The sequence below is a fragment of the Phyllobates terribilis genome, unplaced genomic scaffold, assembly GCF_046119375.1.
Source record: "Phyllobates terribilis strain yellow unplaced genomic scaffold, ASM4611937v1 Scaffold_5__5_contigs__length_657084704, whole genome shotgun sequence".
Classification (NCBI taxonomy): domain Eukaryota; kingdom Metazoa; phylum Chordata; class Amphibia; order Anura; family Dendrobatidae; genus Phyllobates; species Phyllobates terribilis.
In genome coordinates, this window is record NW_027362765.1 from 413,717,532 (window position 1) to 413,741,893 (window position 24,362).

At 43.4% G+C, this 24,362-nt stretch overlaps 1 protein-coding gene across 1 annotated transcript in view; it reads right to left on the reverse strand.

The window, feature by feature from the left end:
• The window catches only part of LOC141273387 (alpha-1-macroglobulin-like), a 352,694-nt gene that overhangs the window by 41,096 nt on the left and 287,236 nt on the right, over window positions 1-24,362 (reverse strand). The window contains exons 19-25 of the mRNA XM_073685148.1: window positions 20,996-21,221; window positions 19,632-19,755; window positions 16,018-16,139; window positions 14,617-14,668; window positions 4,714-4,797; window positions 4,432-4,608; window positions 2,222-2,297 (exon numbers count right to left, since the gene is read on the reverse strand). Of these exons, the coding sequence (XP_073541249.1) occupies window positions 2,222-2,297; window positions 4,432-4,608; window positions 4,714-4,797; window positions 14,617-14,668; window positions 16,018-16,139; window positions 19,632-19,755; window positions 20,996-21,221 (861 nt within the window). The remainder of the gene's footprint in view (window positions 1-2,221; window positions 2,298-4,431; window positions 4,609-4,713; window positions 4,798-14,616; window positions 14,669-16,017; window positions 16,140-19,631; window positions 19,756-20,995; window positions 21,222-24,362) is intronic.

Here is a 24,362-nt window from a genome sequence, read left to right on the forward strand (position 1 = left end):
GGCATTGACCTGGTCTCTAATCTGAGCTGCTGTTAACCTGCGATTTCTGAGGCTGGTGACTCGGATAAACTTAGCCTCAGAAGCAGAGGTGACTCTTGGTCTTCCTTTCCTGGGGCGGTCCTCATGTGAGCCAGTTTCTTTGTAGCGCTTGATGGTTTTTGCAACTTCACTTGGGGACACTTTCAAAGTTTTCCCAATTTTTCACACTGGCTGACCTTCATTTCTTAAAGTAATGATGGCCACTCGTTTTTCTTTACTTAGAATTTGTATTATGGCAAGAAAAAAGCAGCTAACAGTCTATTCAGTAGGACTATCAGCTGTGTTTCCACCAGACTTCTACACAACACAACTGATGGTCCCAACCCTATTTATAAGGCAAGAAATCCCACTTATTAAACCCGACAGGGCACACCTGTGAAGTGAAAACCATTTCCGGTGACTACCTCTTGAAGCTCATCAAGAGAATGCCAAGAGTGTGCAAAGCAGTCATCAAAGCAAAAGGTGACTACTTTGAAGAACCTAGAATATAAGACATATTTTCAGTTGTTTCACACTTTTTTGTTAAGTATATAATTCCACATGTGTTAATTCATAGTTTTGATGCCTTCAGTGTGAATGTACAATTTTCATAGTCATGAAAATGCAGAAAAATCTTTAAATGAGAAGGTGTGTCCAAACGTTTGGTCTGTACTGTATGTTGTGTGTATAGTTGTCATCTGATTTTTCAATGATTTCTGGGTGGAAAGGGATTTATGTAAACGGTGTTCAAAAGTGGACTGTCCAACTGGACTAAGGACTTACCAGGAAGAGCAGTTCCTGCGGGATTGGGACTTAAAGGCATTGCCCGATTATAAGAAATTATCACCTATTCGCAGGATTGATGAAAACGTATTGATCAGCAGAATGGGAAACTTTTATTCCTGAAGAACAGAGGAGCATCAGTGCACACGTGCGACCTGCTCTTTTTTCATTCCCTGTGGTACAGCTGAGTGATGCACTTGGCTTTTTCTGGCAGCCCCATAGGAAATGGAAGGAGCGGCGGTCAGGCATCTGACCTGCCGCTCTATTCTTACAGGAATAAAAATTCCCCATTCTGCTGATCTGTGCGGGTCTCACTGATTGTGTAAAGGTGAAGAAGATGGCTAACACCCCCTCTGAAGAGCCCTGTCATTATATCTAATGTGACCTGCATATTTTTGTGTGTTTTATCCTAAGTAGGCTGCAGTTGCCTGTTAGGGGTAACGGGGTTAACTGTAGGGCCGGCCCATAGTTGGGGAGGAGTAAATGGGCACTTGTGGTTAGTTCTGAGTTTTATAGTTAATCTTGGTTGAGCTAGAGAGAAGAAAGGACACCCTTAATCAGTTCTGTTCATCATCAGGTGTGTGTGAAGAAGCAGACACATTTTTAGCAAGCAAGGAACAGTGGCGGCAGACTATCCTCATAGCAGGCAAGTTGGGGCACCTACTGGAAGCTGATTTTAGAAAGTCTCAGTATTAGCCAGGCAATCCCTGCATGTGTCACAGCTGTCTAAGAGCCGTGACACTTGCAGCTGCTGCAACAGTAAAAGAAATGCCGAGCATGCCAAAATACTTGGCGAGCACCCGAGCGTGCTCGCCGAAAGGGTTAATGATTCATACTCGCTCAACACTAGTAGGGTCGTAACATCATCGGCACCGCTTAGCGCTGATGCGGAAGAGAGCAGTACCGGGATACCCCTTTAAAGACTGTAAAGGGGTAAAAATCCTCTTTGACATAAAGGAGCATAGTGGCTAGTTAAGCGCTTTGGCTCTTTAGCTTTTTTTTCTGCTCATGTCTAAAGTAATCCGCCATAGCGTCATAGCGTCAAGGAAGACTGGAGAGGCCAAAGATACAGACCACTGTTATAGAATATGACACAAGGAAACCCTTTAAATACTGTTGGAGACATTCATCCAGACACTTTTTATGAATTTCACCCTATGTGGTTTCTTACCTTTCAATCTTCTCTGCGTCATTTTATTTCCAGTTAAAGCCTATTCTTACCTAACAGAATTCAAGAAAATGAATTGTATCTTGGAGGGGAGTACCTGGGAGGGGAGGGGAGTACCTTGGAGTAGAGGGGAGTACCTGGGAGGGGAGGCGAGTACCTGGGAGTAGAGGGGAGTACCTGGAAGGGGAGGGGAGTACTCACTGCTCTATACTCTTATTGGAAACAAAGTGCCTAATATATTTTTACACATACCATAAATTTGGTGGAGAACCTGGAAAACTGCCATAGAAGCCGTACACTGTTCTGTATGTCAGCTGTTGCTGGTAAGCTGAAGACAATTGGCATTTTATTAGTCATTAATGCAGAATAAATCAATATTATATCTACTAAAATATTGTGAGTATGTGTAGGTACCCGCTGCACTCAGTAGATATGTACCCGACAGTGGCCACAGACTGGATTGTAAAAAAAACGTATACATCATGATATATATATATCTTTACAGGGGCCTTTTGTATAGGAAAGTGCAGTCTTCTGTCATTTTGCAAAAGTCAATTTTATCTGCTGCAGATCTAGCAGTTCTCTGAATGCTGAGCTCTGTATAACCGCGCCCATACCACTGATTGGCAGGTTTCTGTGTGCACTGTGCATAGGCAGAAAGCTGCCGATCAGTGGTGGGCTACATGATAGCAGATCAAGTAGTCCTCTAGTGATAATCTCCTGCTGGCAAAAGAGTGATTTTATCAAAACTACAGCAAGCAGCCTAGTAAGTGACACATTGTTGGAATCAGGGTCTCTGTCTCTACATTATGCTGCTGCCAGATCAGGTAGCTATAACCTGGTGACAGATTCCTTTTTAAGCAAATACACAATTGCCAAATGGAGGCCAATAGAAAACATTTTTGGCCAAAGCTTAGTGAATGGTGGCCTATGGAAATATTACAATATATAGTCACAGGGGCTTACTGAATAAACACATTTATGCTGCTCCCTTTAAAGGGGTTGACTGTTTTAGTTATACTTTTAACAAATATGCGCCAAGATAGGCATCTTGCTAATGGTGAAGTTATGCCTTCCCCCGATTAGTGTATTATTTTCTGCCCAACAGAGTGCCATGGTTCATCGGCAGATGGAGTGACACCCATGGCACATACGCCAGCTCCCTCTACACTTGTGCAAGTTCTGGGCAGTTAAACTAGAACATGTGCACGGATTTTAAATGGAGGCTGCGGACCTTGGTGATTCCAGGGTACCAGTGGGTTGTCATAGCCCTAACTTCATAGGAGATCATAAAAGTTCAATACATATAATATTTTTAAATAAATATTGCAGAATAATGTGCAGAAGATCAGCAGATCAGAAATATATAAGTCTCCTAGGTGGACAAAAATGTAACCAATAGTTGAAAAAAAAAGTAATCACCCCTTTTTTCATTCTGTAAAAAACAAACAAACAAAACATAAAGAAAAACATATTTGGTATCATAACGTCCATAAAAGTCTAAACAGTGAACGCCATGAAAAATGCCTTTTTTAGTTACCTTTCCCCCCCCCCAAAAAAATGGAATAAAAACTGATCAAATAGTTGTATGTCCCCAAATATAGTACAAACAAGAACTAAAGTCGGATGTGCAAAAAATCAAGATATCACTCAGCTCAATCCTATGCTATTAAAGTCAAAATATGGCGACACAAGCCAAAGTTTTATTTTTTTTCAAATTTTTTTTATGAAAACATGAAAAAAATCTAAATTTGATTTTGCCATAATTGTACTGATCCGCAAAGTAAAATTAAAGAGGTTGTCCACTACTTTAGCATTGATGATCTATACTTAGGATAGGTCATCAATGTCTGATCGGTCGGGGTCAGACACCCGACACCATTGCTGATCAGCTGTTATCGGTGTCAGCGGCGCCGGCCATAAATGCTCACTTGCGGAGCTGGCAGCCTTTTGACAGTGGCCGCGGCAGGGTACTGCACATCTGCCTCCTATTCAAATCAACAGGCGGATGTGCAGTACCCTGCAGTGGCCACTATCGGAAGTTGGAGCTGCTCCGCCAATGAGCATTTTCTGCCGGCGCCGCTGACACCGAGAGCAGTTAATCTGCGGGGGTGCCAGGTGTCGGACCCCAACTGCTCAGACATTGATGACCTATCCTAAGGAAAGGTCATCAATGATAAAGCAGTGGACAACCTCTTTACTGCAGAATGAGCTGCGTAAAAATAAAACTCAATAAGCAAAGGTGAAAATATGTTTTTTTCTCCATTCCACCCCACAAATACTTGCTTTTATGGTTCTTTTTTAGTATATTAGTCAGTAAAATACAACAGTGTCACTCACAGCTACAACTGCCAAAAAACAAGCTACATCAACAGGAAAAATTAAAAAAGAAAAAAAGGTTGGAGGTGGGAAGGGGTTAATAATAATAATAAAAAGCTAATTAGATTCTAATAGTCAAGTACCATCAACCATTGCTTCTATGGCTTGGGCTTTTATTTCAGGCGTCAGTTCTTGTACGGTCTCGAGATATTCCAATGTGGAAACATATCGAGAAATCTTCGCTACGTTCTGTTCTGCACATCCTTCAGGCAAATGCACCATATTGCCCATATTAAATACACCATTGGCCATGAGATCACCTAGAAGACATGATGTCAATACTTGACCTTAGTATATACAGTAGTGTAATATTTCCCAATAATAAGATTTCCCAGGTGAGATTTTTACTGCTGACGATCACTCACCCATAATGATGACGTGCGCACGGTCAGAGCCTGGGACCAGTCTCTCTGGGAGATTCAAGGTAATAGGAATTTCCTTTTTATTTTCTGGGAAAGAAATAAGTTAACAGCTTGTAAAATTGTGTATAGTAATACATAAAAAATGGTGTCATATCATATACTATACATATACATCATTAACTCTATGTATTACCCCAAAAGTTTGTGTGCATTGATCTGCAGATCCTGGTGAGTGCTCTATGGCCACTGGACAGAAGTAGGGATGAACGATGTTCAGGTTCGTCAGGTTCAACCAGAACTGTACCTGAACTTGAACCTGAACCCAAATCCAATAAAAATCAATATTGACCCGAACTTTGGTGCTGGAAAGGATCTCTCTCTCTCTCTCTCTCAGGAAAAAGAATACATAGTTGAAAAAATTTGAAACAGATAAAAGAGATTTTCTTGGAAAGAAATATTTATGACCTGTCCACAGAATATCAGATCGGTGAGGGTCCGACACACGACGTGAGAGTACAGCAGCTCAGCCTCCTTTCATCTCAATGGGAGCTGAGTTGCAGTACCAGGTAATAGCCACTAGTCAGTGTATGCTGCTGACGTGTTCCGGCTCCATAAGCCGCTTACTTCAAGGGACGCAGCACCAGGTATTAGCTGACCGGTGATGGTCTTAAGAATGGCTAGTCAATATCTCAGCCTTGGACAATCTTTTAAATAACTTTTCCTGTATAATCACCGAGGGACCCAGTACTGGAACCCACACTAATCGGCTGAATGAAGGGTCTGCAGCTCCCCCACTGCAGTGTAAAGCACAGCGCCTTCGGTACCAGGGAGTCCACATCTGATGGACTACGTACACAGAGTATTTTTTCTGTGCATACGGAGTCTGAGTTTCTGAAGCTGAAACTCCAAGTTTCTGAGGAGTTTTGAGATTTTCAAGGAAAATTTGGAGAGCTTCCGTTCAGTTTCCGCTTAGTTTCTACTCCAAGAACTCCTCAAAAAACTCATTGTGCCCAGAGCCACTTTGAGGTTTGGAGGATGATCGAAAAACTCAGTGTGCACATAGCCTTGAAAGTCTAGATAATTAAGTTTTAGTGTAGTGACTACACAGCCATGGGTAGGAGACCACTACTCCACACCATGAGCTATGGTCGTGTCGCAAGGTGAGATAGAAATTTAAAGGGGTTGTTCCACCATGAAATACCATATTCATTGTACAATTAATAAATCTATTTTCTCATTTACATTCTGTTAAAAGAATTACAGTGGGCACGGAAAATATTCAGACCCCTTTACATTTTTCACTCTTTGTTTCATTGCAGCCATTTGGTAAATTCTAAAAAGTTCATTTTATTTCTTATTAAAGGTCACGCTGCACCCCATCATGACTGATAAAAAACAGACACTAAAACCACAATTATGTCTCTGAGCTCCTTGGGCAGTTCCTTTTGAGCTCATGATTCTCATTTGGTCTGACATGCACTGTGAGCTGTGAGGTCTTATATAGACAGGTGTGTGCCTTTCCAAATCAAGTTCTATCAGTTTAATTAAACACAGCTGGACTCCAATGAAGGAGTAGAACCATCTCAAGGAGGATCACAAGGAAATGGACAGCATGTGACTTAAATATGAGTGTCTGAGCAAAGGGTCTGAATACACTGCTAGGTACTCACCCGAGCATCTCACTGCTCGAGATGCTTGACGCTCGCCGACTATTTCCAGGGTTGCTCGGCGGTAGCTCGGGTCTCCTCCCTGCATGTTTGGCGCTCTTTACAGAGCCAATGAACATGCAGGGATTGCCTGCCACTCACTGTAATGCCGTAGCCATGTTGGTTGTGGCATTACAGTGATTGGCTGGAATTAAAGCGTCATCCGGTCTATATCAGACCTGGCGTCACAGTCCCTCCGGAATCAGACAGTGTAGGGAGAGCTGCTGCTGAGTTAGGGAGAGAATGGTTTCTAGTTAGTGTAGGTGTACCAAACTATATTAGAGACACATATAAAACAACAGTCCTTCTGAGGACTAATCCATCTGCAGAGATATCAGGCAGGCAGTGTATATAGGCAGGCAGGGTATATAGCATACTGCAGTGCATATAGCACAAGAGGCTCCATTCCAGTTTTGTCTGTTGCTGCTGTTAGATATTTCTCAAAATAGGCCCAGGTCTCAGGGGCCAGGAATAATTTTTTTTGGCTCTTAATCCTCATTATTTGCTTAAAAAGCAAGCCAGAGAACACCGTTTTTCTGCGTCATTTGCTTGTTGGCACTGCAGAATACAGTCAGGTCCTTTCCATATTGCAGCGCTAAAAATCCATCTATTTAAAACTGTGTTTTCTCCGTCACACGGATCACATATGTGTTTTCAGAAAATACTGCCATTTCTGACCTCCATTAAAAATTTGTTTCAGTGTGTCAGTGAAGCAATTAACACCAGTTTGCTGTTCAAAATAGTTACCTACAGGCCAGGTATTTAAAACTGTGGTTTCTCCGTCACACAGATTACATATAACTTTTGCATCAAATTCAGCCTTTTGTAGTGAGTGTGGAAGATATTGTCCTCCATTTAAAATGGGCAAGGCACGTGGCAAGGGATGGGGAACTGGACGTGATAGTGCATGCAGAGGCCGAGGCCGTAGGCAAGCTGAAATTGTGCCACAACAAACACCCACATCTTCTCACCTGACCTTCCTGTCCTAATTCCTAGGGGACCGCAGCACACCACTATTGAACCCAGAGCAGTGTCAAAAGATTGTTGGTTGGATAGCGAATAATGCTTCCAGTCACTTTGCCACTACCACAACCACCACCCTGCCTTCCACACGATCAAGTCTCAATAGCCGTAAGTCTGGACTGCATATTCCTCACCCTGATCCTCCATGCCGAGTGCCCGGAGACCACTGATCCCACACTTGGACGCTCCAAAAAGCTGTTCACTTTTCCATTTATAGATTCAGGCCTCTTGCCCGGTCCACTTGAAGCAGGACAAGAGGAGATCGCATGTAGCGATGCCCAAATATTTGAGCAGCCACGGTCACACGAAGGCGACAGTGGGAAGGTGTCAGAAGAGGTGGACGATGATGAGACACAATTGCCAGAAAGTCAGGAGGAGGACTAGGGTGTGGAAGTGGAAGACGAGGTGGTGGATGATATAGTAACTGACCCAACCTGGCAGGAGGACATGCAGAGCGAGGACAGCAGCACACAGGGGGAGGGAGGCAGAACACCCCAACAGGCAGGATGAAGCAGTGTGGTGGCCGCAGACAGAATGCAGGCAACCGTTCCCCGTAACACCAACACGAAGGAAGTTGCCAGTACAACTGCTAGGTCTTCCCAAGTCTGGTTGTTTTTTAAAGACTCTGCCGATAACTCCAAAAAGGCCATTTGCACCACCTGGCAGGACAGCATCAGCAGGGGTGGCAAAACTAGCAGCCTGACCACCACAAGCATGATCAGGCACATGGCAGCAAAGCACCCGACTTTGTGGGCCGAACCCCAAGGTCCAGGAACAGTGTCTGCGGGTGGCACCACTGCTTCTTCCGCTGTTGTGCATGCAAGGTAATCCCCTGTCCATGGTGCATGCGAGGATGCCTCCTGCACTGCACCTGTCGTTGCACACTCTCAAGTAGCAGTATCAGGAAGCACGTCCACGTCCTTTTCCCAGCGCAGCGTTCAGTTGTCCATACCGCATTCCTTGGAACGCAAGCACAAATACGCAGCCAACGCCCCACAGGCCACAGTACTAAATTCCCACATTTCACGACTGCTTGTGCTTGAAATGTTGCCTTTTAGGCTCGTGGAGATGGAAGTATTCCGCAACCTGATGGCGGCGGCCATCCCACGGTACTCTGTCCCCAGCCGCCACTATTTCTCCTAGTGTGCCGTCCCCGCATTACACAAGCACGTGGCCCAAAACATTAGCCGTGCCCTCAACAACGCAGTTACCTGGAAAGTCCACCTAACCACAGACAAGTGGACAAGTGCTTGTGGGCAGGGACGGTACATCTCGCTGATGGCACACTGGGTTAACATAGTGGAAGCCGGGACCCAGTCGGACCTTGGGACGGAACACGTCCTCCCGATGCCAAGGATTGCGGGCCCTAGGTCAATCAGGGTTGCCCCCACAGTCTACAGCTCCTGCACCTCATCCTCCTCAGCCTCCTCCTCCTCTTCAGCCTCCATCTCCGAAATGACCACATCAATCACAAGCTGGAAGCACTGCAGCACTGCCTCGGCCAAGCGGCAACAGGCTGTGCTGAAGCTAATATGCTTAGGTGACAAACCGCACAATGCTGAAGCGTTTTGGACAGCTCTGAAAGAGCAGGCAGATCTTTGGCTCACACCGCTGAACCTACAGCCAGGCAAGGTAGTGTGTGACAATGGCGGGAACCTGGTGGCGGCTCTGGGGCGAGGCGAGCTAACACACGTACCATGCCTGGCCCATATGCTTAACTTCGTGGTTCAGCTGTTTCTCAAATCCTACCCGGAGCTGCTGGATCTGATTGTTAAAGTACACTGCCTGTGTGCCCATTTTAGATAGTCAGCAACAGCTTCCGCCGCCTCTGCCGTGCTTCAGCAGCGTTTGCAGCTTCCTGCTCACAGACTGGTGTGTGATGTCCTCACGCGTTGGAACTCTACACTGCAGATGAGAGAGACACAACTTCAATCCAGCTGAGGCAGTGGAACACTGTCAAAGTTCTGGGAGAATTTTCTCAGCCCCTCTCATTGCACAGGCCCCAAGGTGCGGGGTACTCTCACAAGGAATGAAAAGTTTGGGAAGATGCTGAGGGAGTACCTTGCCGACCGTACCAATGTCCTCCGTGATTCCTCTGTGCCTTATAATTATTGGGTATCCAAGCTGGATACGTGGAATTAACTGGCTCTCTACGCCTAGGAGGTCCTGGCCTGCCCTGCTGCTAGCGTTTTATCAGACCGGGTTTTTAGTGCCGCTGGTGGAATTATAACTCATAAGCGCACTCGCCTGACAACTGAAAATGCTGACAGGCTGACTCTTATAAAAATGAACAAGGGCTGGATTGGGCCAGACTTCTCAACACCACCGAATGATAGCAGCGTAACATAAACTGAAATCCAGTGTATTTTTTGGGAGGTGTATTCCCATGCATCTCTTCACACCCACACATGGGTATATGCTTCCTGATTTTGGCTATTTGCTCTTGTCCTCCTCCTTTTCCTCATCCTCATCCTCCACCACCATATCACCAGGGTGACAGTGGTCCGTGATGCAACACCCACATCATTTTTTTAAAGGGTGTTTATGATGCCTGTAAAACATTTTTTTATACAGTATGTTCATGTATACCCCCCAGGAGTAAATGTTTGTCAGCCCATACACTTTGTGCATGCGTCATTACAAGTATAGGAGACCTGCTCCTTTCTAATGGGAACATTTTTTATGAGACCCTCCTCCACGTCTCTTCCAAGGGGCATTGGAGTGCTTCCCAATTTTTGGCAGCCCTTTCATTCACTGCATAGGCCAAACTATGGGAGACCCACTTCCTAATAATGGGAACATTGTTTTCAAGAGGCCCTCTGACCTCCACATCTCTTCCAAGTTGAATTGGAGTGCCTCCAAATTTTTGGCAACCCTAGCATTCACTGCATAGGCAAACACAATGGGAGATCTACTTCCTAATAATGGGAGCATTGTTTTCAGGAGGCCTCCTTCCAGGAGCAGGATCCCAAAAAAGATTAATAGAAAAAAGAGAGGGGTTGCTCACTGGTCTATTCGGGTGCTCTGAAGAAAAAAGTAATCTCAATTGCAAAAAGAACTTCGGCACTCCATACATGAATATATAAGAAATATTGTATATAGACTAATGTCACTTTGAAAAATGAAGGTTTTTTGCTCATAATTTGGCCAATTTTGGGATCCCGCTCCTGGAACATTGCAGCAGGTACGTGTTCACACTATTAGAAGTTTGACAGCCTTTTTTCTGACCATGTGTCCCTCCCATTCAGTCACAGGTGGTTTTAACTAGCTCTACCAGCCCATACATTGTTGGTTAAAAGCCTAAGCAGAGACATATTGTTCATACAGGCTTACAGCCCAAGAGTGGCATATCCAGTGGTAGCGTAGAGTAGTTTCCCATCATACGAAGGAGACCTTGTCATGGTTGATGGGCACACATAAATTGGCCAAATTATGCGCAAAAAACCTTCATTTTTCAAAGTGACATTAGTCTATATACAATATTTCTTATATATTCATGTATGGAGTGCCGAAGTTCTTTTTGCAATTGAGATTACTTTTTTCTTCAGAGCACCCGAATAGACCAGTGAGCGACCCCTCTCTTTTTTCTATCAATAAAACATAGCCGGCTGATGGCTCTCTAAGAATAGTGAGGGCCGACTGCTGGCCCTTTAAGAATAGTAAAGGCCACCTGATGGCCCTATAAAAATAGGCTTTGTGACTTTCAGAGTCCCTCCTTTATAAATGAAACAGGATGTGTCTGAAGATATCTCACACACCACATGACCTGATGAGGTTGTAAAATGTTAAAATGACATTTCCCGGTGAATGCATTTGTCTTGGTTGAAAGCAATGCAAAAGTGCAAAAACGCATCAAAAACGCTAAGTGTGAACATAGCCAAAGGTGTGGAGGAGTATTTTTGTTTTTGGTTATTTATTTTGCTTGATGTACAAGTTATTACCCTGGAAAGGATGTTCCTCGACATATTTCCCAGGAAATTCCATTTTGGTTTCGTTTTTGTATGTTTTATTGTGAGTCTGTAATAGTGGCGTAATTCCTCTGACAACGTTGTTGACAGCAGTGACCTGGGAGTCAGAAATGCTTCCAGGGGTCTTCCCTATGCTGTTCCCATGTCATTCCAGCACTGTTCCCATCGATTTGGGCAATTTTTAGGCCCTCTGCAGACCGCCGGGGGGAGCCGACTGAGAAATGATCGAGTTTCCCATAGACGTGGGCTCGTTGCTCGGGTTCGAGCACCGGAGTATTCCAATGTGCTCGACCCGAGCAATGAGCACCGGAGCATTTTAGTGCTCGCTCATCACTACTTATGACCATGTGATATTTCAGTTTTTCTTTTTTAATAAATTTGCAAAAATTTCTACATTTCTGTTTTTTTTTTCAGTCAAAATGGGGTGCAGAGTGAACTTTAATGAGAAAAAAAAATATTTTTTAGAATTTACCAAATGGCTGCAATGAAACAAAGAGTGAAACATTTAAAGGGGTCTGAATACTTTCCGTGCCCACTGTATTTAGCTTTTACTTGTACAATATGGCACCACCTGGTGTTCAAAGTAATGTACACAACCACCTACTGAGCTGAGTGCGGGTGGACGCACATGCTCAGTCACTCTCCCCACAGCTGGATCTCTGCATGGTGATCCTCTGTTAACTACAGAACATCCAATAGGAATAGCCTTCTCCTTTTTGTGTTAGGAAAGGAGCAAAGTCTCTACAATACATGGTAATAGGGCTAAAAATATTTATTCTTCTACATTTTGTTAGGGTTGTAAGGATCCTCAACCTGACAGCTTGTGTGAACCCTGCATGTTTCCAATTAAGTATTTATTGTTAAATATTATTATAGTTTCATTGATTTCTAAAGGAGCGCAAAGTCTGAATTGAATACATTATACATCCTTATTACTATGGATCTCACATTACTTATAGGGAAAATAAAAGGGGACAATATTGTCAGCTGCCAGAGGGAGAAGGAGACTGATTCTGCTAAGAGCCTCAATTAGTACTGGTGAGCAGAAGCACAAAAAGCACCAAACACATAGAATAAAGAAAAAAAGAAAGAAGGACAAGTGTCAGTCATGTCTTATTTCTCTGTTTCTTAGACCAACTTCAAAATTAAAAGAAGAGATACTCTCCAATCCCCTCCAGCTCCTGTTCTGATGATTGCCAGGTTTCCGCTGATCCAATCTCGACACAAAAGAAATGGCCATTCAGCCAATCACAGGCTGACACAGGTCACTGATGCGGACAGTGATTGGCTGAGTGAGCATTTCCTAACGTTTTCTGTGTTTAAAGATAGAACAAGGTGGAGACCAGCGGGGAACCGGTTACACATAGGAAAGTCTAAGGATATGACAGGGGCTGTCATACGCCTCTCCTTTATTTTAAAACAGTTTTTTTTACCAAGTGTATGGGTTTCCTATATTTTGTGACAATAATATAATATAATATTAATATATGAATTTGCATGGTTTCATAGGCCCTAATGTAATGTATAACGCTATTAATATATAACATGTAGGGAAAGCGTAGGATATTGCTTAGTGTTTAGTTAGTAATTGATAGAATTGAAATAAGTGGTGGGCCTAGTGGCGGATGGGATTTAGGGCATAGTTTTGGACATAAGGAGTTCAGTGCACGTGGTTAGAGGGTAATGACTGCAATTAAGTGGGGAAGGGAGAAGTTTGCCCAGCAACCAGCGGAGACGGTTGGTGATTGGTCCATTTGAAAATTAAGGGAGGAGTTTTTTGGGCCAGTGAAGGGCAACGGGTTTTTTTAGTCAGCGTCAGTCAGAGCTGTAGTTGTTGGTAATATTTAAGTCTGTGCTGGAGGGACGTTTGAGGAAGACTGAGGAAGAATTCAGGGCCCTGGGGGCTGAAGGTCAGCAGAGATACAGAAGGAGGAAGGAGAAAGAGTTAGGCAGCATGGGGAATGAGAAAACAGACAATTCTAAGGGGACTTCCTGAAATGTCTGAGGCCTACGGCCTGCAGAAGGACTGATGGAGCCAGCCTTCGCTACTCCCAATTTGGGGAGAACAGACGGGGACATACCTGTGGACAGTAGGGCCATGTTCTCAGAAGCTGCGGTACCCGGAGTACTAACTCTGAGGATGGATGAGAGGATAGAACAAGAAGGGACAGAAGAGAGGACTGAAACTCTAACAGTGATGCTTAAAAAGACTGTATCTGTGACCAAAACTGAACAGAAGGAGCTAAGTAAAGCTATTTTTTATAAAGAAAAGAACAGAGTGTGAAAGTGATTGTCTGCCTTCATCCTCTGGACTCCAGAAGATGATGGAGACTTCGCAGAAAACTAAGAGTGTTTTACCCTACACACAGGCCCCTAGGCCAACTGGATATTATCTGTTATTTATGAGTATTCATGGTAAGAATACACAGCAATCCCTCGCCACTACTACCACCCTGCACCCCTCACAAAAGGAAGCAACGGGGAACATTGAGGATGAGTATCACTTCTGTTATTTTTTTTCTTAAACCAGTGTGAGTCGTTTGAAAAATATTTTGTATCCTTTGGATAAACTCTTAAACTTCAGGAAAGGCAGTGAACCTAGGAAAGGTAAGGATGTAGCTGCGCAAAAAAATAGAAATAATTGTGTTAAAGGGAATCTGTCAGTAGGATCAACTTACCTAAACCGTCTATTATGGGCATGCAGGTCATAGAAAGTTTCGTAAAATGATACCTTGATATCTTTGATACAATGTTTTATTCATAGAAATCCACTTTTATCTTAATATGTAAATAAGCTGTTAAGATGTATGGGTTGGACATAGATCTCCCTGAGAATCTGCCTCCAGAGCTTATCTACAATAAAAGGAGGGGTTACCAGTGTGAGGCATGTAATGACTGACAGTCTGCTCTCCTGATCAACATGTCTCACACTCCAGGAGATCTGTGTCCCGCCCATAGATCTTAACAGCTCAATTTCATATAAGAAAAACATGGATTTTTCTTGAGTAAGACAGCAGATCGCAGGTATCAAGGTATCATTTTATTCAGTTTCCTATAGACTACTTATGAGGGGCTGATCCTACTGAAAGATTCTCTAAGAAAGTTGTAGGATAGAGGAAAACACACTGAGCCAAGCTTTGGCAAAGCAAATGAATAAGAAATAATAAATAGTAAATAATAATAATAATTAATAAATGTATTTTTGTTACCTTCTGGGTGTATAAGGAAAGTTTGTGTCTTTTCTTCTTCATACCCCTTTGGCTGATGAGAAAAACAATAATGCATTACTGCAGGGTCTGAGATAAGACTTGGCATGGGCATAACTGTGCGGAGGCACTGGAAGGACAAATGCTAAGGCTACGAAACACCAGAGGGTCAGTCTTGGCCTTGTCTTGGTACTTATATGCAGGGCTTGGCAGAAAATCGAATCTTCACCCTGAGTGAATGAGAGCCTTGATACAACTGCTGCTCAAAATGAATACTATATATTGTAAGAAGTCCGTTCTGTAAAGACTTAGAAACACTTTATTATTTTCTTACATTAATTACTTTAATTAGCATAAATTAGTTGGCTTAATTGTGATTAATCCCTTCACTACCTGGCGATTTTCTATTTTTTCCGTTTTCGTTTTTTTTTTTTTTTTTATCTTTTCTTCTTTAAAGAGTCATAACTTTTTTTATTTTATTTTTCCGGCCATATAGTTGTATGAGGGCTTGTTTTTTTGTGGGACAAATTGTACTTTTGAATGACACCCTTCATTTTACCATACAGCGTACTGGAAAAGGGGAAAAAAAAATTCAAGTACATTGAAATTGCAAAAAAAAAAAGTACAATTCCACAATTGTTTTTTGGGTATTTTATTTACTATGATCAATGTATGGCAAAACAGACCTGGCAATATGATTCTCCAGGTCAGTACGAGTATGTACATTCCAAACATGTATAGTTGTTTTTTTTTTATTTAGGTGGGGAAAAAGAATTCGGAAATTTGTTAAAAAAATTTTTTGTTTTTGGGGCCATTTTCCGATACCCGTAAAAGTTTTCATTGTTCAGGATATGGGTCTGGGTGTGGGCTTATTTGGTGTGCCCTGAGCTGACTTTTTAGTGATATAATTTTGGCGTAGATACGTCCGTTTGGCATTTTATTGCAATATTGCGGCGGCCAAAAAATATGTAATTCTGGAGTTTATTTTTTTGTTTTCATTACACCATTTACTGAATTTTTGATATTTTCATAGATTGGACTTTTCTGAACACAGCGATACCAAATATGTGTATCTTATATGTTTTTATTGTTGTAGATTTAATGGGACAAAAGATAAGCGATTTGAACTTTTGCGACTTTTGTATTTTTTTCATATATTTAAAAACTTTTTTATTTTTATTTACTTTTTACTGAATTTAATAGTCCCCTTAAGAGATCATACGAGCCCACATCAAAGGCAGGGGCACTACTTTTGACGTACGCTTACGTCAGAGGAAGTGAAGGGGTTAATTGAGCAAAAAACTTGTGTTGTTTTATGAGGACTGAAATGACTGTACCATCATTAATAAAAATTTCCCCCATGTTTATCGGGGCGTCACTACCATCTTAAAATGGATGTCTCACCTTGACCACAATGGTTTTCTCAACAGAATCTTTTCTTTGATCATTTTTTATTAATACAGGATCTTCAGTACATTCTCCATCGAGCTCTAGAGAACCACTGTCCACATGTATCTGTAGGGTCTCTGAACACGAGAATATGTAAATATACATTAGATGTTATATATATTAGATCAAAAAACAAATCTAAATATATATTGTAAAAAAAACTATCTAGAAATAAATAAATAAATAACTACCGTATTTTTCGGACTATAAGACGCACTTTTTTCCTCCAAAATTTTGGAGGATAATGGGGGGTGCGTCTTATAGTCCGAATGTTGGGGGGGGGGTGTATATTTTTGTGTGGTGTAGGGGGAGCAGTATCGGTGGAGGAGCAGGGCACAGGAGGCAGCAGCCGCCAGCTGCAGCCTACACTGACCCTGCTGCTAAAGAAAATGAATATTCACTGCTCCTTAATAGCGGTACACAGTGTAGCCACGCTGCGGCTGCTGCTGCTGCCGGCTATCTCCTGTGCCCGCTGTTAAAGGGCATGAATATTCAACCTCTCTCCACGTCCATGGGCGTGGGGAGGGGTGAATATTCATGCCCTTTAATGAGCGGGCACAGGAGATAGCCGGCAGCAGCCGCAGCGCGACTCCGCTGTGTGCCGGCTATGAAGCAGAGTGAAGGCACTGCTCCCCGCGCACAAAGACCCGGCGTGGGGAGCAGTGACTTCCGGCAGCTAATCTCTCCTTGTGAGCCACGCATGGCAGTGACTTCATGCGCGGCTCACATGGAGAGATCAGTGCAGGCAGACAGGACGCAGCGCTGGAGGAGAGAAGAGAGGTGAGTAGGAGTGTTTATTTTTTTTTAATGTGCAGCATGATGGGGATTAGGGGGACCATGCATACTTGGACAGGGATTAGGGGTGCCATGCATACCAGGACAGAGATTAGAAGTGCCAAGCATACCAGGATAGGGATTAGGGGTGCCATGCATACCAGGATAGGGATTAGGGGTGCAATGCATACCAGGACAGGGATGAGGGGTACCATGCATAACAGGACAGGGATGAGGGGTGCCATGCATGCCAGGATAGGGATGATGGGTGCCATGCATGCCAGGATAGGGATTAGGGGTGCCATGCATACCAGGACAGGGATGAGGGGTGCCATGCATACCAGGACAGGGATGAGGGGTGCCATGCATACCAGGACAGGGATGAGGGGTGCCATGCATACCAGGACAGGGATGATGAGTGCCATGCATACCAGGATAGGGATTAGGGGTGCCATGCATACCAGGATAGGGATGAGAGGTACCATGCATACAAGGACAAGGATGAGGGGTGCCATGCATATCAGGATAGGTATAAGGGGTGCCATGCATACCAGGATGGAGGGATGCCAGGCATACCAGGATGGGGATGGGGACCACGTATAAAAGGAAGGGGGGGCATATATACCAGGATGGGGGATATTGTCAGAATTGGGGGACATTACCCCTATACCAGTGTCAGCAGAAGACCCCCTCCCCCTTAAAAGTGCATCATGACCACATTTTTTGCTTAAATTTTTATTTTTTTATTTTCCTCCTCTAAAACCTAGGTGCGTTTTATGGTCCGGTGCATCTTATAGTCCGAAAAATACGGTAAATCTCTAAGAACTTATTAGCTTAAAGGAGTTATCCACTACTCAGACAACCCTTTCTCAATTCTATATTCCCCCATATAAAATAAAGACAGCTGGGTGCTGGCGCCATTCCAGTGATGATGGCACCAGTTCCTCCGGGGCTTGATTGACGTTCTTATGTCATGTGACTCCTGGAGTCAATCAGCGACTGGAAGTCAAAGTGCAGCAGCAGCTCTCACTTCTTCCAGGTTTCAGTTTAATCCGAAGGGCGTGAGAGAGATGCTGGGAGCAATGCATTCCTGAAGATTAACAGTTCAGACCAGTGTCATGGTCGCATCGGTGGTCTTAACTGTGCACTCTCCCGTGCAGCAAGCAGAGGCAGGTTCACCTCTGCAGCATCGTAGGAGAACCAGCGCCAACACTGCTGGAACAGCGCCAACACTGCTGGAACAGCGCCAGCATAGCTGGAACAGCGCCAGCAGCGGAGGTGAGTATAAGTGTTATTATTTGACTAGGGAGGAAACATAGGGACTCAGAAGGGGTTGTCCTAGTAGTGGACAACCCCTTTAACAAGAAGGGAATCTGAGTCCTTGAGTATGTGCATTCTGTAGGCAGCACAACAGTGCTCTTCAGACTAAGGATAAAGGGTTTATGGAGACTGAAGATCCTGAGAGAAGGACTCAGCCAGACTGGTGGTAAAGCAAAACTTGGAGGAAACTGTGGAATTGAGCTGAGCGCGGCACAAGCTGTTGTGTATAGTTGAGTGTAAGTTGCAGGACAGGGCGGAAATTGCCAGATCATGAGAGTACCAAATGCACTAGGAACTGTGGACCTGAATGCTGAAAGGTGTACTGCCCACTCATCAATGCAATAGGAATGGAAGGAGTGGAGAAATATGTAGTGGCACACAAACCAATGGTGCAACCTGAGCAGCCTCACAGAGGCCCAAAAGGTAAGGCAGGCCATTTTCACCCACAAAGCTGCAAACCGTTTCTGTCACAGACACATAGAGGGGTGCATTATGAGCTATTGGACTGCAAAGGGCCCAAATACTGTTCTTGTACAGAGATCCTCTACTGTCTATTTCTGGCCCTGGAAACATGCCCTGTGTGCCTTTCCCGCTAGGAACCATCAAAATTAGTACTTAAAGTGTATAACCACAATGATTTGTGCCAGGATTTTGGAACCATCAAGCACTTCTCTGTGTGTGAGGTTGATGAATTCTGAGTTTTTCACATTTCATTTGCGTCTTCCTCTGCAGAGCATAGCCATCAGACTCCATCAGCTGCAACCCCTAACTCAATCATGTTTCAATTCCACAATTATTTTCTTGACCCCTGGACAAAGCATTCCTTGCAAAACGCGCGTCGGGTGAGGTGGGACTCTGCTATCACCTTGGTACACTGACTTGATCTTAATAGCGATTGGCATGTTACGTAGGAGGCCTACTTAGGCATAATATTATTGATTATCTTACTCCTTATACTATTTTAGAATATATTATACTAAGATTTTGTCATGGTTACCCATATTTGAATATATTCCCTCCCCTTATATATTATTCAGCTAGGTAACTACTATGGCTTAACCTTTTTCTGCTGATGTCTCCCGTTTTGTCATTACCTGTGGTGTCTCATTCCTTTATATGTTTTTTAGATTGTCTTGTTTGTATATATTAATAAAGATCTGAATATGATTTTAAAGGGCTTGCATTGTTTCTTTCATTGGTGTTTTTGATACTTAATGCATATTAGCCTTTTTGAATGGACTGGTAGTTTAGGTGATTTTTCTTTACTTCAGCCAAAGAAACATTTGCCATTAAATTAAATGGCATAATTTCTGCCGGGGGTTGTAGAAGCCTTCTTTCATCTATGTTCTTTTTGTAGGTCTATTCCAAAAGATGCATCAAAAACTTCAATTTGAGTCGATAATAAAGCAAAAGATCTAAAAAAAAAAAGGATTTCTTCAATTTGAGCTATTCGTTAGAGTAAATGTATACAGTACTTGTTGGTTTTATGGCTGTAACATCCCAGGTGAAGCTGTGTGACTTCTCTTCACAGACACATCTCGTCTGCTCCTTGATCTTCACCATTCTAAGATCTTCCGGAGCAAACAATGACACGACAATCTGTGATAATGAGTGACAATACAAATTATATGAGTGAAGAACTTCTGCTAGATTGATTGAAGCTATAGTAGAAAAAGGTTGAAATTACAAGAGTGCAAAGCTCCAAAAATTAAAAAAAAAACCTCACTATAAATTAAATCATTATTTTTACCAAAATTTGGATACTAAATATATTTTAAAGATACATAACAATGGCATGATGGCATATGGATGTCAGAAGGGAGTCCCTGCTCAGGAGAAACTCTGAGTCAGAATGGAGAGCCATATTTGTGCACTAGATTTATATGAATGGCTGAAATGTATTTTTTTTTTAATCTTGCAGAGGTAGCTGCAGGGAAGATCAATAGCAAGATGCGGCCTCCCCAGTAATAGCAGCAGATGTCACTGGTAAGAGGAACTGGACCCACTTTCAGCTTTTTAGAAAAATAGGGGAGATATATGGCCAGTTAGAGTGGCATAAACCCTTTTATGCTGTATATATGTGTTCTGAGCAGGTTATAGTTCCTTGTGGGTGTTGCCCTCTCTACTCATGGGTGGAGCACAGTAGTAGACCCTCAGCTGCCCGCCTCTGAGTTACCTCCAATCCTAGTAGTTTACCGCACTCTTTGACAACCATGGGGCACTGACGGGTGACTATTCCATCATTGCAGGAGAGGGTCTAATAATGTCTCCCAGCTCTGCCAACAGTATCTGGCCATAAGCCCCATTAAAAAATTATGGATTTTAGAAAGCGACAATAAAAAAAAATATGGAAATAATATGGAAAAAATATGGAAAAGCAGAAAAAAAACAAATGAATGCCTTTAAAGAGTAACCATCATTTTAATTTTTACTTCATAAATGAACAGTACACATGAAAATAATCAAGTTTATAATCTGAATCTTTCTCCTCCTGCACTGATCAGTCACTGTCAATTCATGGTTAAAATCTGTATTCAGTGAACGCAGGTTTTCCCATATCTGAGATAGGAAATGACACTTGGTGCTCATAAAGTTCTCCTGAATTGTTAATTGCAGTTCTCCATAGAACTGTATGAGCACCAACTGTCATCTCCTATCTCAGTTATAGGAAAATCTGTTTTCACTGAAGAAAGATTTTACCCATGAATTGAGAATTTTGAGAATGAAAGATCAGTCCAGAAAGAATCAAATTTATCTGATAAGATATATTACAAAGTTTAATATTTCCATGCGTACTATTGATTTATGATTTAGGTAACTCTTTAAAAATATTTCTTACCAGAATGCATTTCTTCTCAAAGCTGAAGACCAAGGCTTGTATTGTAAATCTCTCTCCTTGTACCACAGAGGAGGGGACAATCAGGTCAATGAAGTATGGCTGGAATGTGGTGAGTTCAACCCCCTCAACACTTGCAAAACCATTCTTGCCCAAGCAGAAGGCATCGGTTACCCATCTGGTGATACTGTGTGGAGTTGTCCGATTCAGCACAACATGTCCATCCGAGCTTTAAGACAAATATGAGAGGTTTGCCATGTCGTGGAGGTGGGCTTATACATTCTGATTAAAATGTTAACTAAAAACCTCATATTTTGCTTAGAAAAATATTACAATTTGTGAGTCCTCAGTGGTTGATACCTAAGTAATGGCTAACTGAAAAGATGGTAACAAATAGCTGCAATCTAGACTACTCGGGTCTCTTCATCAGGCATAGTATAACACAAAATCTGAAGAGCCACATATCTATCTTCTGACTACCACGGTACAGATATGTTTTTCCTATATTTTGCTTAGTCACAATAGATCAGTGCATAGTATTTGGATGTGTGGTCCATGTATTTTTTTCTACAATTATGCTATTTAGTATTTAGTAAAGTCCCTTTTGCTGTTGCAATTTGCTTCAAATATAATGAACTGCCGGACACCAGCTTCTGGCAGCATTACTAAGAAATCTTAGTCCATTCCTCTTGGCCAATGACCTCCAGCTCAATTATATACCTGAACTTGCATGCTCTAATCACCTTCTTCAAATCCCATAAATAGTGTTCTATGGGGTTCAAGTCAGGTGACTCTGATGGTCACTCCAAAATTTTTCAGAAATTCTCACGAATTCTGAATCCAAACTTTAGTTGACTTTGAGGTATGATGGACTTTGAGGAAGGTCCAATGATGCCCAAATTTCAGCTTCCTCACAGAAGGCATGTTGTTTTCCCTAGGATTTCCTGGTATCTAATTGAATCCATCTTGCCCTCCATACGTCAGGCTCCTAGTGCCAGAGGAAGCAAAGGTGCTTCAGTCAGTAAAGGTTTATGTCTTGGAGTTTGGGCAAGAAGACCGTCAGCTTTCATTTTAGGGTGCTTTCACACTGGGTTATGGCACCCGTTCATTGGTCCTGTCGAGGCTTACATCCAAACAACCTCACCCCCTGCAAACCAGAATTCGGAGGTATGCGCTGAAGGGGCAATAGACTGTAACGGTGCTGGCAGAGTGAATGTGTGCTCTGACGTGCATAATTTTCGGGCATATATGCCTACTATAGGCATATAGACTACGTCTGAATGTCCGCCTCCAGTAGGCGTATACGCCTGAACATGAGTCACGTCAGGGAGCACATTAGCCCTGCCTCCACCATTATAGTCTATTAATCTATGGTCCCGTCGGCATGTACGCCAAATCCTGTTTTGCAGGGGGATCCCGATGTAAACTCTGACGGGACCCATGAATGTAGAGAAAAGCGCAATGTAAAAGCACCCTCAGATGTAGCAGACTATGTCTGGGTGTTGATCTCCAGTAGGAGTACACGCCTGAAAATGAAGCACAAGTTCGCTCTGCCGACACCATTAAAGTCCATGGCCCTGTCGGCACACACGCACGAATCCCATTTTGCGGGAGATTTGGACGTAAGCTCCGATGGACCAACGAACGGGTGCCAGAAGCCAGTGTGAAAGCACCCTTATGGTATAGACTGAAACATCAGTGCCTGCTGCCATCAAATCTAGCTGCAGGTCTTTTGCAGTCACTTGAGGGTTTTTATCACCTGCCTCCTCGGGAATCTGGTGGCAGTCAATGATAGCTTCCACTCTGCCACATCCAGGTAGTGTAGCCAGTGTTTCTATAACTTTGAACATGCAAACTCTACCTCCAGCTGTATATCTAAGAGCATATCTTTTGCAACCTTTTTTATCCTTTTCCTTATTTGTACAAGGCAATGATCTATTTTCTTAACTTTTTGGACCACTCTCTTGGCAAGACAAGTGTATTAGTGACATGGAGGCCACTGCTCATAAGGAATGGACTAAGATTCCTCGGGAACGTTGCCAGGAGCTGGTGTCCGGCTATGCATCACATATGCAGCAGGTCATAACAGCCAAAGGGGCTCTGCTAAGTACTAATGACTAGTGTTGAGCCACCCCCGTAGTGTTCGAGTTCGGTTCGGTTCGTTGAACACCCGTGTGTTCGCCGAACTGTTCGTCGAACTGTTCGTCGAACACCTTCGAACACCGTTAAAACCAATGGCAGGCAAACAAAAACACATAGAAACACATAGAAAACACCTTCAAAGGTGTCCAAAAGCTGACAAACTGCTCAGAAGACACAACTAACACATGGAAAAGTGACAAGTACATATAGTCATGAGAAAAGAAAAGAGGTGGAGGAGTAAAAGGAGGGGGAGACACAGATATAGGCATGTCATGCCCTTCTAAAATCCAAAAAGTGAGAAGCCGACACGTTCAGTCCGCTCCTGCCCGTGCCACCTCCGTGTCGCCGGGTTTGTGCCAGAGCCGCGATGAACCCTGACGGCCAGCCCCCCTCTCCCAATACTGGTGCCTGTCCGCTGGTGGGTCGAGCGAGCCCCCCTGTGGTGGAGGCAGCTCTAAGTTTTTTAACTTAAATTGTCTCTCTAATTTGAATGAATACACTTTAAATCCATTTACAAGGATCTATTGGAGGGCAAGTCTCATGCCAGCAGCCGCGTAATTCCAGCTCCAGTAGCGTCCACTAAAGCTGCTGCAGTTAAAAAGCTTTTATAAGGATCGAGCTCGGCTGTCCACCGCAAGGCATCCTACTGCCAGTCCCAGCCCCTATGCCTTGGGGTGCCTCCTGATGCTCTTCACTGAGTATCCCGTGGTCCCGAAGCATTTCCTTTGAAAAAATTAAGTGTCCAAACTACAGGTGGTGTAGCTTGCTTAACAGCCGGGATAATCCGCTGACTAGCAGACACTGCTACTAGGCACAAAGTATTTCCTGGGCTAGATGCAGTTAAAAATTTGTAAGTAGATACTCTCGTTGGATGCTGAGAAAGCATTCCATAGAGTCTCCTGGCACGCCATATATGATTCTCTTAAAAAGCTTGGGGTAGGGGTCTAGGGGACCCTTTTATAGCCAAAATCACGGCCCTGTATCACAATACGTCACCTAGGCTGAAGATAAATGGAACTGTAGCACCCTGAGGGCTCGGTTGCTACAGACGTATTGCACCTCACCCAGAGGTGTGATATCTCACTCTCAGGTAAGGATGGAGTGTGGATCAGGACCCGACACCTGCATGCATTACACCACATTGCCGTGGGGCAGGGCGACCAATATGCCCCTGAGATGGGCACGACAGTCCCTGTCCCTGGCTGGAGTGGGGGGAGGGAACACTGAG